Source organism: Euwallacea similis, chromosome 13 (assembly GCF_039881205.1).
Source record: "Euwallacea similis isolate ESF13 chromosome 13, ESF131.1, whole genome shotgun sequence".
NCBI classification, from domain to species: Eukaryota; Metazoa; Arthropoda; class Insecta; order Coleoptera; family Curculionidae; genus Euwallacea; species Euwallacea similis.
The window spans coordinates 2,377,544-2,394,798 of record NC_089621.1 but is presented as its reverse complement, the minus strand read 5'-3'; the positions used below and the strand labels follow the sequence as shown (position 1 = coordinate 2,394,798).

The following is a 17,255-nucleotide window of genomic DNA, read 5'->3' as shown; positions in this document are numbered from 1 at the left end:
TATACCGAGGAGGGTGATGAATCCTGTGCATTGGAGAAATTGACTTATTCTGAGGCTTTACTAGATTTGCAAGAATTGTCTGCTATGGAGGATAATGTGGAGACTCAAATAAAAAGCTTTATAAATTCTAATAGTTATGGGGATATTGTTGAAAGGGTTTTTAGTAGTGAAGTGGAAACTATTGAGGATTTTTGTGGAGACTATAAAGATGTTTTGAGGTCTTGTGATATAAATAATACCAAAACTAGTTGTTAAATTTTTTTTGGTTATTACATAGTAGTATATATAGTTACATATAGTACATAAGTAATATATTCCTCGTTTTTTCTTATTTAAGTGTAGCACTTTATATTAGTTAATAAATAGAATTAAGATAAACTTTGGATAACTGATGCGATGTGACAACGTTACAAATTGCAGGAATTTGTCTAATAAAAATAAATGCACGTCATCCGCTCTCATTGTCCTTCTCTAAATGTATGATATAAAGAAAGATAGCTAGAGCGGTGCTATGAAAAAAAAAATTAAAGAATTAAAACTGAGACGCCATTTCTCAAAAGATAAGATGTTTTATTTCAACACAAAGCTTCTTTAAAGGTGCAGTAAGTCCCGTATACTTAAGTAACTAAAAGCCTCAATAATACGGTAGGAAAGTTTCGCTTGTTTAGAACCAATCCAATCCCAATTTGAAGAAAACCGCGCAGATTCCATTAGTCAACCTCGCCCCCACCCCTACCCTTTCCTTCATTTTTGTCAAGAGCACCAAACACGAGGATGGCATCAATTTTGAGATCTTCGAAATTCGTAAGATATATCGCCGGTTTTGCAAGAAATGTGGTCGTGAACACTCCCAGAGAGCTCGACGGGAATCTCGTCAACTCCGCCAATGCACAATGTTACTGTGGAGCTATTCCCAGGTACTCAAATGGCATTACTTTGTAGTATAGGTTATAAACAGCTCTGTAAAAAGCCTTTATTACGCAATAAACCGGGAATATCATAAGAATCTCTTGGTTATACTAGGACCTTAGCCACTCAGACCAACACTCAACATGACCAGAGCCTTGAACGAAGATTCAAATCCTTAGATCAGGATGTGAGAAAATCTGGGCGAATATCTCGGAGGGATATTGAAGATGTCTTGGAGGAGATAAGGAATGCTCGATCTGCTACAAGTTCACAGTCACTTTTAGGTACTTCTATTACATTTTAAAAATCCATGTAGCTTAAGTATTGAATTTCAGTCATTCGATGTTGTGGAACCTTAGTTCCTGATGAACTACCAGAAGTGAGGACTAAACTAGTACAAGAAATATGGAACACTCTAATCAAACTGAACCTTCCAATGGATGTTTCTCATTACAATGCCCTTTTAAGAGTTTATTTAGAAAACGAGCATCCCTTCTCTCCTACTGAATTTCTCAAAGAAATGGAGAGTAGGGGAATAGAGCCTAACAGAGTCACTTACCAGAGATTAATATCCAGGTATTGTCAGGATGGAGATATCGAAGGGGCCACTAAAATCTTGGAGTACATGAGAGAGAAGCAGATGCCAGTTAATGAGAATGTATTCAATGCACTTATTTTTGGGCATTCACAAGCAGGGTAAGTAAAATTTTTCTGCTACTCTACTAAAAGCTCTCATTAGGGACATGTCAATAAAAAAAACCTCAGTTTGTAAAAGTCATTCCAACAAGCAAAACCTATAAGACAAATCTAGACAGCATAATTTTTACTTAAATGTCTGATAAACTCTGATAAGCAGAACTAACATTTGGAAAACTAGATCAATGTAAATATAGTAATAACAACTGTGATGAGTCCACCAAGTGATTTTTGGACTTCTTGTACAGAGACGTTTCTTAGAAACAGAAAAATATATCAGCACCATTGATGTCTGCTTGTGAGAGCTTTCACTATATTCACCTCTTAAAATATATTATTAATTAGGGATATGAATTCAGCCCATGGAATCTTGACTGTTATGGCCCAAGCAGGTTTGGAGCCTAGTGCAGATACTTACACCACACTACTATGTGGCTATGCCCGAAGTGGGGATATGGAGAAAATTAAAATTTTAATTAATGAATGTGAACAAAAGGAGATCTATCTATTGGACAAGGATTATTTAGACATTGTGTACTCCTTAGCAACTAATGGGCATGAGCAGTATGTTCCTGAAATTTTGTCTAAAGTGAAGAGAACTATTGGATACAATCAAGACGCCATAAATTTCATTTTGCGATTGATAAATAAAGGAAAAGACGAGACTGCATTTGCAATACTTCATACCATGCTGAGGTCCACAAGACCTGATGGTAGTATCATGCCTGTAGGGAATTTCTTCATTCGCCAGTTAGTCAAAATTGACAGAGATGTAAACACTGTGGTATCTTACACTAAGAGACTAGAAGAGCATGGCATGTATGAAAAGGGGATACTTTTAGCCACAGAAATAAGTTTAGAGCTTGGTAGGGAAGAGCTGGCATATGCATTGATGGAGCACCTCAAGCAGCAGGGCTATGAAATTAAACAACACTTTTTTTGGCCCTTGATTATTGCCAATGCCTCAGACAAATCAGGAAAAGGTATAGTCAATGTTTTGCAGAGAATGCAAAGCTTTGATCTTATACCGAGTCAGGAAACTTTAAGGGATTGGGTGTTGCCCAATCTGAATGGCAACAGTAGCGAAGTGCTTTCAATACTCAGGGATGCAAATGTGTCTCTGGGAGCTTCAGCTTGTGGGTTAGTCACTAATTTATTATTGAAAAACGAGATTTCTGAGGCGGCTACTATAGCTTCCAGTGTAAACGCTTATTATGTGCCCGAACTCATAAAGAGACCCTTAACCAATGCGCTTTACGCCACAAAAGACGTGAACTCTTACATTACCATTCTTCGACAAGTGTATGAAAGTTTGAAGAAGAAAACTCCTCACTTAGATAACCAGGATTCCGTTGATGGGCCTTCTGTCATAGGGGCATTTTTAGTTGATATATGTCTAGCTCGTCGCAATTACGTCGAATTAATCCCTAAAGTTTTGGAGCAACTTGTGGAGCAAGGCCTGAGCATCAACACAACTAACGCAGAAATCTTAGAAAATAAGCTGGGAGAACAAATGACTGATCATATATCTGATATGTTAGGCAGGTTAACTTCAGGAGAATTAACACCCGCACCATTGTCAAAGAGGCCCACTTATACTCCCTATTATCAAATGAACGTGGATCAACTGGAGAAGTTGGTGCAAAATTTGGGGTCCAAAGGAGTGGAGACTTTGGGGTACAAAAGGCGTTTGTTAACTTTGTATCACAGGTAAGTTTGAATCTGTGATTTAGATTTCTTGATCATGATTTCACAAGTGTCAAAAGAAGGTGATGCAAGTCATTCTTTCATATTTTCTTGTGTATACACTTTTGTGTTTTGTTGGAAATCAATAACACAACAACATTATTATGTAACTTTCCTAGGGAAACAAACTTGGAGAAAATGGTGGAACTCTTGGAGCAAATAAAACAAATTCCAAACTTTGTAGTAACGTCCGGTATTCACGCAATCCTTATGGACACTTATGCAGCTCACGACCAATTGGATAAGGCATTGGAACACCTAAATATGATTAAAGAGATTGAAAAGGACCAATTTCAAATTGATGAAAGTAAAATTGTTAGATTGGCCGGTTTGTTTGTCAAAAATGGAAAGATTGAGGAAGCAATTAAGTTCTTGGAAGGTCAGTTGAGTCCCTTCGTTGAATATTTGGTAATAACTTTTTTATGTGTTTTTTCAGAAACTCCTAGAGAGAAAAGCACTAGAGGCTACAGTTATACTTCCTTAGTGTGGCGAGTATTAAACTCACTTGCTGAGAAAGGACAAGCGGAAGATTTGGACCAGTTATTCGATACTTTGATTAAGAATGAATATGCTGATGTTACAACGGTTACTTTAGGACCTTTGATTAAAGTTCACCTCAAAAACAATGATTTGGACGCTGCATTGAAGAAATTTGAATGGTAAGGCAATTGTGATTAATTTTGCGTATATTCTGTTTCTTCTGTTCTATCCTGATTGTTTTCGGTATAATTATAATTTTTAAGTCTGTCTGAGTATCAGAATGATTTTTTAAAAATTAGTCTAAAACTCCCTTCAGGTGTGTGGAACAATACCAAGCAACCCCATGGAAAAACGAGTTGGTCTGTAAACTAATCGAAATTGAAGACGCCGACAAACTCCAAAAACTCACCGATCTCAGTACTTTGGTACATGGAGAAATAAATAGCCTTTACGACTTGGTTTTCGCCTTCGTGGAATGTGGCAGAATTAGACAAGCACGCAAAATCCTTGAAACTCCTGGTCTTCAGAGCAGACCTCAGCGAATCAACAACGCTTGTGAAAGATTTCAACAAGAAGGATTGGTCAAGCCATTGGAAGGATTGAAAGATGCAACTAGGGACCTGAATCATATCGATCGAAGTGATATTTATTATCAGCTGCTGCTCAGTTATATCAAGCAAGATGACCCAGAAAAGAGCTTGGGATTGTGGACTCAAATGCAGGAAGAAGATTTGGCCCCCACCGATCAATTCTTGTTGAAACTCGGCAGTTTCTTACAGGAGAAAGGTGAGTGTAGACAAGCATTTTCGGAACTTCCCTAAAACTGCTTTGTAGGTCACCAAGTCCCTTTCGCGATACCTCAACCTAAACTGAAGATAAAACAGCGGCCTACTCCTAAAGAATCAGTACCGCAAGCTACTCTATCTCTGCCACGTCCCAGACAGACCGTTTTTAGGCAAAAATTAGCTGAAAATAATCTGAATGATTGCCTGCAGATCTTTAATAATAATCAGGACAGAGTTTCTGTGGCTGAAGCATCACAGTTCATTGAGAAGCTTATACATCAGGACATGCTAGATGACGCTGTTGGGGTCACTTTGGGATTAATCAATAAGGGCTCCTTCCCTATCCAGAAGATTTTCAGGTTAAATTTTGTTGTTGTCTTTTTTTGGGAATTTTAGAAGGAAAAGTTCTTTAGGTTTTTACTAAATAAGGTTGCAGCGGCTGGTAGAGTGGACGATTTAAACGAAATTGGAAGCAAACTTAATACTGAAGTTAAGCGAATGGTGTCCTTTGATAACAGGTTATGCCACGCTAATATCGTTGCTGGCAAAGTGGAAGATTATCTGAACAAACTGGAGCAAGATATTGATAACGCATCCAGTGATAATTTGGAAAATATCAGCAGCCAGTTCCCAAGAGGGGGCGCCTATGGAATATTGGAGAAATATCCGGAATATTCCGATAAATGTAAGTGAGAAATTGATTATTGAAACGTTACAAATTTTTTCCTCATTGATGTCTTATTCAGTTGAGGAAATCGCCATAAAATACGCCGCCAAGGGAATAGTGGGCCCACTAAACGTTCTATGGACTAAGTATTTCATTGACAACGTTCCTGAAAAAACCTCACATTTGTGGCAAACTTACTTAAAAGACGCGCCCAGAATCATGTTCCAAAAAATAATTCACACAGCTAGAGAAACCCAAGATCAAGAACTCATAAAGCGACTTACGGACCATTTGAAAATCAGCAATGTCACGCCGGGAGCCGTTGGCAACGCCTACAGTTGCTATTTGGACGTTTTAGTGGCCAAAAACATGACAGATGAGGTTGTCGAGGTGTTTGAGAGGGCTTTGACTCAAGTACCTGTAGATAACATCAACAGAACGGCAGTGCTGCGGGTCAAGGAAGTCTATGAAAAGATAGGAAAGCCTTTTGAACATCCCATTCCTAGTAAAAACAAGAGTACTGTGCAAGAAAATGAGGAATTTTAGGGTTAAAGCACGTGATTGTGAATTTTTCTAGTTTAAGACATATGTTAATAAAGTATTGTTTTGTTTTTTTACAACCTTTTTGTTTTTTATTCGATATTAATCCTTGCAGTAATGTAACTAGTAGAAGATAATAGATAATTATTAAAAAAAGCATCGCAATAGACAGTCAGCTATAAACATTGACTAAGTCATTTACTATTTGCCATCAACTAGACATCTGATTAATTATTGAAAAGCTGATGAATTTATCCAAGACACATCTCCAATATTTTAAATTCTACTTAAGGTTAATTCACCAGATTGTCAAGAATAATTTATTAAGAAGTTGAAAAAGCCGGTGTTAAGGATCTTAACTTGACTTAAATATAATATTTAGTGCTGGCTTGTATGGATTAGATAAATATCATATAATATAATATTTTTCGTGATTTTAACTAAAGTCCTAGCAAAATAAAAAAGGCTTAATTTAAATATTAAATTCAGTTAGCTTTTCAAAATCACAAAAAACATCATTTTTGGAAAGGTCCATGAACTTATCTCATGTAGGAAAAGAGAATTCACCTTCTCCACCTTCACTTCTTCACTTCACCACTCAAAATAAATACTTTTACCATTAGACGCTAAACCTGCCGAAAATGCGTATGTTTCAAGAAAACACCCATTGCATTAACTTCTAATTTATTCTATTTTATTTAAATAGAGGAACCACCTGTAAGTTTTACGATTTTCTAAGTTCTTTTACTACATTTTAATACAAAACTGATACTAAAGAAACAATACATTTCATTTATTAAAAAATGTATAAAAAGATTTTAAATCTGCACAAAATTCCTTCACCATATTGTCGTGGATCGCATCTTCTTTAAGAATTGTTAAACTATTTGCGACATTCACGGGCAAATTACAATTGTTTAAAAGTATCTAGATGCGTAGTTCACCTGTCTATGCGCAATAATTGTAGTCTGTATCTTTGAGTACCTACCGACGCTCATAAATTGCGGTGGTACCGACGCGCCGTCGACCTTTCGGCTACTTTTACTTATGGCGCGCTGCCTGTGTTGATCGCTATATTGACGATTAGTCGAGTTTGTTGTACTTTATGTATGTATGTGTCTTATCGTGTCAGTGGGTTCTTCATCTGCTGTCGTGAAACCGTCAATCGGTGCGAATGATATCGCGGAATTTTTCACCCTCGTTTCGTAACCGCGTTTTCATTCACCTTCGAACAGCAAAAGAAAAAGTAAAAGGTTAGTTGGGGTTGTATTTTAAAAAAAAATCTGGAGCGATATGCAGCAAAAAGAATTATAACGAGGAAATTTTTTTAATGGAATTTCAGGCGCTTATGTGCTCTTAAGTCGTGAAAGGTAAATGAGCTTTATTAACACACCAAGAAAATTTACGGCTTTTCCTTAAAGAATGTTAAAGTGACTGGTTCATCTGGTGCGTTTATGGTGATAACATGAAAAAGCGCTTTTCTGATATTTATGGGAGTAATTGTGCACTTATTCATAGTTTTTCTTCTGAGAACAATTTCGTTGATGCGAAATTCTTATTAATTATCACATCTCCCTCTAAATTTAGCGTATTGAAATATTTCTCACAATTCCTACAAATGAAATAAGCAGTACAATTATTTGCTGAAAGAATTCTCAACCTTGTAGGTCCGAAATATGGCATTGGAAAAAAAGGAGAAATACCCATCTACCTTCACTATCGACAACTTTAGTTCTACGTAAGTCTACAGCTCTGCCCGTTGTTTTTCGGTAATTCAGGTTTTTGTTAATTTTCAGAGCGACCTTAGCTAACAACGACCAAATAAAAGTCTCCATCGGACATGGCCTTCAGGAAAAAGGAGAAGAGCCAGTTTACGACCCCTACGAGCACCGAAGTCTTGAACACCCCAACAGGTAACTAATGGCCACCAAACAAATTAAATTTAGACTACGGTTAACAAGACGTCTCTAACTTATCTCTGTTTAGATATAATAATCCTGAATTTTTCTTTGCAGTTTTTCAGGTGCTCTAATCCACCTCCTGAAAAGCTCCCTGGGCACGGGGATTCTTGCCATTCCCAGGGCGTTCAAGAGCGCTGGATTACTGGTGGGACTTCTCGGGACCGTTATCATAGGAATTTTGTGCACGCACACCATTCATATTCTGGTAAGTATTTTTTAAATAAAACTGGAATTTACATAAGTGCCAAACATAGTTTACGAGCTTGCGGTCATTATGGGAATCCTCGTTATTATTACCTGGTAAAATGCCTAGATGGCCTTCAACCTTCACTTAAACCGCAATAAAGGTTACGCAAGCTTATGTGCTATTATCCGGGACTGCGTATGTTCTACGTTAAAATGGAAAATGGGTAATGGACACTGGAAAATGGATAATGGAAAATGGATCATGGAAGTAAATATTGAAATTGAACACAGTGCTCAGTGCTGTTCGAACGATTATTCAATTATTCTAATTTATTTATTATTTGTCTTGGAAGAAGAATATTTTATGCAGAATGCCCCCTCCCATTACACGTTTAAATAATCGAGACTGAAAAATCTCTTTTCTCGCCCGGTTCCTTCTTAATCAATATACTTTCATTGATCCATTTCACGCATTATACGAAAATCTTTACATACCTGATATGAATTATGTACTAATGATTATTGGCGTCAAATGCAGCCAATCAATTTCTCCTACAGGCACGTTTTCGGCTTATCTAAGCAGCATGCACATGCAAAAAAGGACAGTTATCTCAGGCGTGTTCTCATTTTTCATTGTTTGAAAAACGATTTGTTCAAATTCCGGTAAGATTCAATTTGTATGTTTCAATGGCATCATAAAGATTAATAATTTTAGTCTCATTGTCCTCGGAGCAATAAAAGAAAACGTGTTTACCTTTGTCTGTTATTATAATGTTACCAAGGCTTCTTGTGTTGACCAATATATGGATACACAAGAAATGGAACATTAGTTTTTGTCTTGTAAGTATCTGCCCGAAAGTCACGAGTCAGTGCTTAACGTGGGTGGATTTTAGTGTTTAGCAAACTCGAAATTTGACGAGGGTATAATCAAAGCAAGAAGACTGCATTGTTGCATCACCAAATAGCATTGAGTCTGTTCTGAAATTCACCTTAATGTTACCTTGGACGAGTTTTTTGCAAATGCATCTGACATATGTTGAATCGGGACCCGAAGAATGACTCTCATTACTTTAATTAGGCACTGGATTTTCCTTAATGCGCGTTCTTTGAATTTAGGTGCGAGCGTCCCATAAGGTATGCGCAAGGTCCAAAATCCCCAGTTTAGGGTTTGCGGACACCGCTGAGGAGGTTTTCAAGCAAGGGCCTAAGCCCTTGAGGAGTTGGTCAAGATTTGCCAAGTAAGTGAAATACTCGTTGAATTCAGAATTTTGAATAATGAGAAATGATAAAACTCTACTTTTTCTATTGATCAGCCTGTAGGTCATTGACTTCTGTGAACGCACCAATCAAAAGAAACAATCCTTTAAAACAGTTGTTGAGCTATTTGAACCTTCACCAGCTCATGCAAAGCTTTTGTTTCTTGCCGCAACGCCTGGTATGCGAAAACTCCACTTTTCATAGAACACCGTGTATATCATGCGACGTCATAATTTTAAAAATACTTCAATTTATGCAAACGCTAATAATCGTCGCAGTTTTCTTGAAAAACACTAATTTTTTTAAACTCGCATTGCACAGTTCCTGCCTTACTTATAACGTAACTTAACTGATGCTGATAATTGCCGGGTAAGTACTTGAATTTAGGCGTTGTGGAACCTTACAATAATTGCAGTGAAAGGCACACAGAGTGACGCAAAAGGTTTCAAAGCTAATGCAATGTTTCCTTATAGCCATGTAAACACTTTGGCAACAAAATTGCTCATTGTTTGAAGCAGGCTTCTAAGAGCGAAAACGACGGCATTTCTATAGCAATTTCACAATGGAAGTTGCAGTTAATTATAATTCCTGCAAAGCTTCATTGCAAAATATCGTCCTGATGATGGCGATTTCCATTAAAATGTTCCTCTTTCAGAGATATTTTTTGTGCTCCAGTAAGGGAAAGGTGCCACATGTGGGCATTATACAGGTATTATACAGGCGTATCAAACGAGGTCTTTTTTGAGTTGCAATCGCCTGTTTATTAGGAATTTAGGCTTGCCAAATAACGTATTAAAGTTTATGTAAGACTTATTAAAAATTGATTGTGTATCAGCCTTGAACAGGTCTCTGAATGAAGTCCATTACCTTCACCGGATCCGACAGTGATGTCAACATTTAGCAATTTGTTCTCATTAGCTACCTGTATAGTACGTATTTCAAATACAAATCTGCGTTTTCAATAAGCAGATAATCTATCGCTGATTACTTGTTTTGTATCTATATCTGATACACACGTTCAGCTTTGTCTAGCACCAATTGCTTCTCAGAATCATCTATGCTGTCCTGCAACCCACAATAATCACGGCCTTCTACGGTGATTTCCAGTATCGACCTTCGGATATTGTATTGTTTTTTCGATCTAACACTTTTTGAATAAATACTGAATAAATATTGAATAAATTTGAAATTCTTAACTAACAACTCTAATAAATATAAACAAACACCATTATAAACATAACTGCAAGGATATAACAGGTTGTGTGCCATTGATGTTCAGAACACGTATTTAATGTCCGAAATTAATTCCCCGAGCCATTTTCTAGTTGAATTTTAATCAGTTTAACCGCTAAACAAATGGACAACTGAAATGCGTGATATGGACCTTGAATGACCACTATTGGTTAGTTTGATAGGCCTGACCTCATCGTAAGGTTCCGGATTTTAGAGCTGCCTATTTATTATACGAATGGAAATATCACCGAGAATTAAAGGCAAAGAACCTTGCGTTTTGTCATTGGTATTTTACAAGAACCTTGCAGCAACAACAGCAATTCGCTATCTTGATTGGTAGTCTTTGGATCAAATCTTTTTATTGAATTTCTTAAGTTAAGTAATAAAGATTAATTATGTTTATTAGTTTCGCTTGACTTAACGAGGATTTGATGGAATAATGCGTGTTATAATGCGGAGTTTTAACGTAATTTTAATTACACGCATTACAACTGGGGCGTTGTTATGAAATATGTTATGGAAAATTAAAACTGCAGTAGTAATTAAGCGAGTAATTATTTAAATAATTCGCCGCAAACGTCTAGCGATCTATATTCAATTATATACTGATGGGGCGCACATAATAGAAAATGTCCCTTTTCCAAGGCTTAAAGGCAATTTTGTCAAAAACTGCGTCAAAAGCACTGAGACGTTGTTTTATGTATTAATCAATTTAATTTGAAAATCACCAGAGATGGAAACAGATATTTCTATAAAAAATAAACCTCAATGCATCACATAATATACAGGATGTTTAGCTGTAGGAAAGGTAATTAGTAATTATCTCTTGCGATTGACAGGTCCTTAATATCCAATAATATACAGGGTGTACCTTGGCAAAAACCGAGACATTAAAACTTGGCAAACACTCTTTTCAAACATTTTTGGAGAATGTCTCCATGAAGGTTCAAATAACTTGAAAACTATATTAAGAGATCGTCTCGTTTGATTGATACAGTGACAAAATTCAATAATATATTATGTGATTAAATGAAAAGAATCGAGTTTCCAGGATTTAAAGAAAATCATGATGAAATTCCCTTAAAAAGAATTGAAAAGATCATTTTATTGGTCCTTGAATTATTCGGAACCAAAAGAGATGAGTGGCTGTAGGTATTTCTATAGGTAAATTAACCTTGATGAGTTGCATGTTCAAAAAGTGGCGTAACTTACAGGGTATTGTACAGAAAAAAGTAGAGTTTTAGCATCTGTAATTTCCAGGATTTATAGCGAATCACGTTAAAACATATGGGTGCCTACACTTCACCAATTTTCCTTGATCAAAGAATATTCGTTTCATTTAATTTCAGAAACTTCGTAGAAATAGCTCTGATACTGACCTACTACTGTGGAAATGCGGTTTACATCGTTTTCATCACAGTTTCAATGACAAAGGTAATTAATACTAAAATTAATTTCAATAATAATTAGAATCGCAACCTTTAGATACTTTTCGCAATATGCATCAAACTTGAGCAATAATTCCATGGAATTTTCAGCTTTTCTCCTACTATTTCCCCGAAACGGCCTCATGGGATCAATATTTCAAGCTTATGATCCTGGTGCCGTTGATTTTGTGTTGTCAAGTAAGGGAACTGAAGCATTTGGTCCCATTTTCCTTCCTCGCCAATACTATGATGGTCATAGCTTTCGGAATCACGCTCTATTACATATTTTCAGGGATTACTGAAGTAAAGTTCGCCGATAGGAAAATATTTGCGGGATTTGAAGGTAAAATACCAATCAATGGGTTCAGTTTCTCATCTTGGGTTTTCACAGGAATTCCCTCCTTCTTTAGCACGGTGCTCTTCGCAATGGAGGGCATTGGTACCATAATGCCAGTGGAGAATTCCATGGCGGAGCGCAGATTCCTGGGCTGTTCAGGGGTTTTAAATTCCGCAATGACTGCTGTGGTGTGTCTATATACAGCTATCGGGTTTTTTGGCTATTATCGATATGGGGACGCTACTGATGCTACCATTACGAAGAATTTGCCTTCAGATGAGATGTAAGTCATACAACAACGTGCGCTAAATTGCTATGCGACATAGATAATATTTTGGCTTCGCAACAACACTCCAAAGCAACAATTATTAGGTTTTTTCGCATAATAGCTGTCTGTGGCACATTCCTTAACGCCAAGTTTCATCAAAATCTAGACTGCTGCTTGTACTTTCTTTGTTTAAACCACAGAGAAAGAGAAACAATGGAGATTTTTTTGCAGTGTTGACTTTAGTTTGAACACAAACATATTACTTAACTGCGTCTTGTAGACCGGAGATCGCTTGTAAACCAATATTTCAATGCTGGAAAGATCATAAATAAAACATGTTGTAACGCTATAGAAGTGGTTTTTTCACTTTTGATTAGTTAGAGCTTTGTAAATTAGTTTTTAAAAGTTAAATCCTTGTAGTCAGATCTTTTCACCATATTGCCAAGAAAAGCGTATTTGTGGTATTTGCCTTTACAGATTTGCTCTGCGGCTGGGTTAAAACTTATTTATGTTCCTTATATAAGCAGGTAATTGTTAAAAGATTTGCCTTTTCATGCTCTTTCAAGTAGTGTAAAGCAGTAGTTTCTACCGTTTTCGAGATATTGTTGTTTCAGTGAAAGGAGTGGTTTCATGTGCGTTCCGGCTAACGAATAAATGAGAAGTTTTTAAGCGAATTCATAATGATTTAGTACTATTATTTGACGATAAAATATTCTTATGTGTTAATTTAAAGAAGTGACTTATAAAGGTGAAAATACAAGAATTTTTTTGCAATCAGTGTCTTTATCGGCTAAGGGGCTAGGTACTTTGATAAACTTTTCGATTAATCAATTTTTGAAATTGTTTATTAGCGAGCAGGCATTATAGAAAAAGGTCTTTATAGAATGTTGTGAAACGACTTATAGAGATGGGGGTGGCAATTTTAATTATTTTACATTTACGTAATATTCACCATATTGTTAAGATTTATTTATAAATAAATTTAATTAGCATATATTTTCAGACCTGCTCAGGTGGTCCAGGCCAGCATATCAATCGCAGTCTTTTTCACTTTCATGCTCCAGTTCTACGTCCCTCTGGAAATCACTTGGAATAGAATCAAACACCGAATTCCAGAGAACCGGCACAACATCTCCCAAATACTGCTCCGAACCGGCCTGGTAATATTCGTGACAGGTAATGATCAATTTGCTCCTTATCACTTGATAAATTTTCATAATAACCTTGATCATCAGGTATCGCCGCTGCTGGTGGCGAGCACCTTGGAGGTTTAATCGACCTGGTAGGAGCAATCTTCTTCTCCACTTTAGGCCTCTTCGTACCAGCTTTAATTGAGATAATCGTGGATTGGGACGAGGGTTGGGGAAAGTACAACTGGAAGCTCATAAAAGACGTTTTGATCATGATCCTGGCTTTATTCGGCCTAGTTTCGGGCAGCTACTATGCGGTATTAGAGATGAAGTGATATTAAAATTGCTAAGTTGTTTCAATGCTGTGATATTTTTTACATGTTAAAATAGATTGTATTGTTTATGACAAAAGGATTTTGCCATGTTAAGATTTTTTCCTAGAGAGGTGTTTGTAGCGCCATGCAAGTAAGATGATTATTGTTTTAGAACTAATATAGAGATTAACTAATAAAGCTTAAGTATTTTATGTTAATTTCCGTGCGTTTCTGGAGATTTGTTATATTTCAAGTGCAATACAGAGCAAGTAAAGCGAAAAATTTTAACTGAGAATATAAGGAAGTTTCAATTTTAATGAGAAATTTGGGGAAATATGATTTGCAATATTTTGGTTCCACTTCAGATAAGCCTAGTGCTAAGTGGACGGAGATATCTAGGAAATTTCTAGTGTGTCTTGATTTTAATCATCAATTATAATCGTTTGCGTCAACATGCATTTACTAATCCTCATTGATTCTTCAATTTATGGAAACCGCAAAACCCACAGTTCCAATTTTGGACTAACAAATTCCCCCTCAAAGCACTGAGGATAGCGCGAATGCCTTTCATTATATGCAGGAAAGGATCCATGTGTTACACATGGTCCCATCTTTGGTCATGGTATAACACTATGAGATAAGGATCAATTGGTAGTAATTGGATTGCTTGTAGATTTCTCACTCTATGGCTGACCTAAACCTTGATGCTAATTGGAAAAAACAATACGTACTTACAATAGACCGAATTACCTCAACTCCTTTATGAGTCTATTGAATTCATTATCGCAGCTAAGATAAGCATGCTTTTGTAGTCTGTTTGCCGAAGATTTACAGTTATGATTTACTTACCATGGAAGTCGCGGAGAAAACCAAAGATCCAGGCTTAGCTACTGACCTGAACAATTTCAACTCAACGTAAGTTCCTAAATTGGGCTAAAAAAGCCTTTATTATTATATGTTTAGGTGGACTTTAATTAAACACCAAGACGGTCACTTCTCAGTAGCATCTAGTAGAGAAGAAATCACGTCTGACATCACTTACAACCCCTATGAGCACAGACAAGTGGCACATCCCAATGGGTAAATAAATCAATTTTCTTTTCCCTAATAAAATTGGATTTTTTTAGCTTTTTGGGGGCTTTCTTACACATAGTGAAAACTTCCCTGGGCACTGGCATTCTCGCCATTCCCAGGGCTTTTAAGAGCGCAGGGCTGCTGGTAGGCTTGATAGGGACTCTATTGGTGGGCCTTACGTGCACACACGCCATCCACATTTTAGTAAGTAAAATTTGCGAATTTTAGAGATTCTCATTAAAGTTTTGTTTTACTTGGAAAGGTAAAAGCTTCGCAGAAAGTTTGTCGACAAACCAGGACCCCTAGTTTAGGTTTTGCGGACACTGCTGAAGGGGTGTTCAAACTGGGACCTAAAGGGTTGAGGAAATATTCTAGATTTGCTAAGTAAGTGATCAATTTTTGTCTTCAAAGTACTAAAAAATCTTTTTTTCATACAGAATATTTGTAGAAGCCAGTTTATTTTTAGTACACTTCCTCGCAGATGCAGTATATTTGGTCTTTATCTCAATTAGTCTCATCAAGGTGAAACATCCATAACTGGCCTTTAATCTATCAAAATACTATTATTACAGCTTTTCTCGGCCTATTTCCCAATAGTGAACACATGGGATTCCTATATCTTCAAACTAATCCTTCTGGTACCTCTTTTGATTTTTGGTCAAGTGAGGGAGCTCAAGCACTTAGTTCCTTTTTCTTTTATAGCCAATTTAATGCTTTTGATCACTTTCTCAACGACTGGCTATTACCTCTTTTCAGGAATTGAGCAGGTTGATATCAAAGAAAGGAATTTGGTTACCACTATTTCAGGTATTTATACCACACGCTTTTTTTCTTTTTAAATTTAATTTGTTATTCCTTTTTTTTTTCATTTTATTGCACAATAGGCATTCCCTCATTCTTCAGCACTGTCCTATTCTCTATGGAGGGCATAGGCACAATAATGCCCGTGGAGAACTCTATGGTCGCTCCTGGCTTTATAGGACGTTGCGGAGTTTTAAATTCCGCCATGACCATTATCATAACGCTCTACACTACTATTGGATTCTTCGGATACTACAGGTTCGGGGAAGCTACTGAGGCTACGATTACTGCCAATTTGCCAACAGATGAGATGTAAATTACCATAACATATTTGTGCGTTTAGTCAATTTCATGTGATAATAGACCTGCAGAAGTGGCTCAGGGGGCCATTGCCATAGCCGTCTTCTTTTCGTTTATGCTCGTCTTCTATGTGCCTGTAGACATCGTCTGGAGTAACATTAAGGATAAAATTCCCAAATCTAAATGGAATATTAGTCAAATTATCTTAAGATGTACGATGATTTCAATTGCCACAGGTAAACACTCAGGAAATCTGCCTTCTAGCCATAAAAATAGATTTATTTTTTACAGGAATTGCCATTGCTGGAGGGCAAAACTTGGGTCAATTAATCGACTTAGTAGGGGCAATATTTCTATCCACCCTCGGTCTCTTCATTCCAGCTTTCCTAGATGTGATCGTGGATTGGCACGATGGTTGGGGAGTTTACAACTGGAGACTGTTCAAGGATTTTGCCATGATGGCTCTAGCCCTATTTGGCTTGGTTTCTGGGGTGTTTTATGCGATTAAAGACATTATTGGATAGGCAGTGATGACGACTTGTTTTCCGTTCTCGAATGACTTATTCCAGTGTTTATACTACTTCAGATTTACGTCATACATCATTCGAGAATACGTATTTTTGAGTTAAAATTAGACCAGAGCCAGTTTTCTTAATCATTGTTGTGGATGTAGTACTGACTGTGATATTTTTGCTATTGGAATGGTTTTGGTTATTGAAATAAATCGATTGCTGAGCTATGGGGTATTTCTGTTTTTGTTTAGGACCACTGGTTTTGTAGTCCTCAAGAAAGATGCTGCCCTTTTTAGTGCCTTCCTGCAGAAGCTTACTGAGTCTTCGTGTTTTTCCAGATATTTTTGAGAACGATCTGAAATATGCACTAATCTCGATAATTGAAACTATATAGATTTGAAGTTATTCAAATACTTTCTTATTTAAACAATATCCATCATTAAAAGCATTCTGGGACTTGAATGAATTTGAGGATTATATGTATTTCGAGTTTCTCTAACACATGTACTATACGTTGTAATACATCAGTATCCTGTATATCTTTAATATATTCCATGTATCTTTAATGCACCCTATATATCTTTAATCTATTTATTATATACAGTACGTCTCCATATGGGATTACCAATAAA

At 36.6% G+C, this 17,255-nt stretch overlaps 3 protein-coding genes across 4 annotated transcripts; all 3 read left to right on the top strand.

Moving 5' to 3' along the window:
• The first annotated feature begins 571 nt into the window (after positions 1 to 571).
• On the top strand, positions 572 to 5,903 carry bsf (bicoid stability factor). Of its 2 annotated transcripts, XM_066396792.1 has the most exons (10): positions 572 to 917; positions 1,024 to 1,193; positions 1,245 to 1,605; positions 1,951 to 3,315; positions 3,471 to 3,730; positions 3,788 to 4,010; positions 4,148 to 4,617; positions 4,666 to 4,975; positions 5,030 to 5,301; positions 5,363 to 5,903. In XM_066396792.1, the coding sequence occupies exons 1-10, from the start codon at positions 775 to 777 to the stop codon at positions 5,827 to 5,829; spliced, it is 4,041 nt and encodes a 1,346-aa protein (XP_066252889.1). In that variant the 5' UTR covers positions 572 to 774; the 3' UTR covers positions 5,830 to 5,903. The 2 variants fall into 2 exon arrangements, with proteins under 2 accessions (XP_066252889.1, XP_066252888.1); XM_066396791.1 differs by having other exon boundaries at positions 3,471 to 4,010.
• A 901-nt stretch (positions 5,904 to 6,804) lies between these two features.
• Positions 6,805 to 14,236, top strand: LOC136413315 (proton-coupled amino acid transporter-like protein pathetic). Its single transcript, XM_066396810.1, has 10 exons — positions 6,805 to 7,076; positions 7,491 to 7,561; positions 7,620 to 7,736; positions 7,839 to 7,989; positions 9,087 to 9,208; positions 11,810 to 11,894; positions 11,999 to 12,230; positions 12,279 to 12,507; positions 13,496 to 13,668; positions 13,728 to 14,236. The coding sequence occupies exons 2-10, from the start codon at positions 7,500 to 7,502 to the stop codon at positions 13,955 to 13,957; spliced, it is 1,401 nt and encodes a 466-aa protein (XP_066252907.1). The 5' UTR covers positions 6,805 to 7,076; positions 7,491 to 7,499; the 3' UTR covers positions 13,958 to 14,236.
• A 331-nt stretch (positions 14,237 to 14,567) lies between these two features.
• Positions 14,568 to 16,854, top strand: LOC136413313 (proton-coupled amino acid transporter-like protein CG1139). Its single transcript, XM_066396806.1, has 9 exons — positions 14,568 to 14,851; positions 14,900 to 15,016; positions 15,064 to 15,214; positions 15,273 to 15,394; positions 15,448 to 15,532; positions 15,583 to 15,817; positions 15,895 to 16,123; positions 16,175 to 16,347; positions 16,403 to 16,854. The coding sequence occupies exons 1-9, from the start codon at positions 14,787 to 14,789 to the stop codon at positions 16,633 to 16,635; spliced, it is 1,410 nt and encodes a 469-aa protein (XP_066252903.1). The 5' UTR covers positions 14,568 to 14,786; the 3' UTR covers positions 16,636 to 16,854.
• The last annotated feature ends 401 nt before the right edge of the window (positions 16,855 to 17,255 follow it).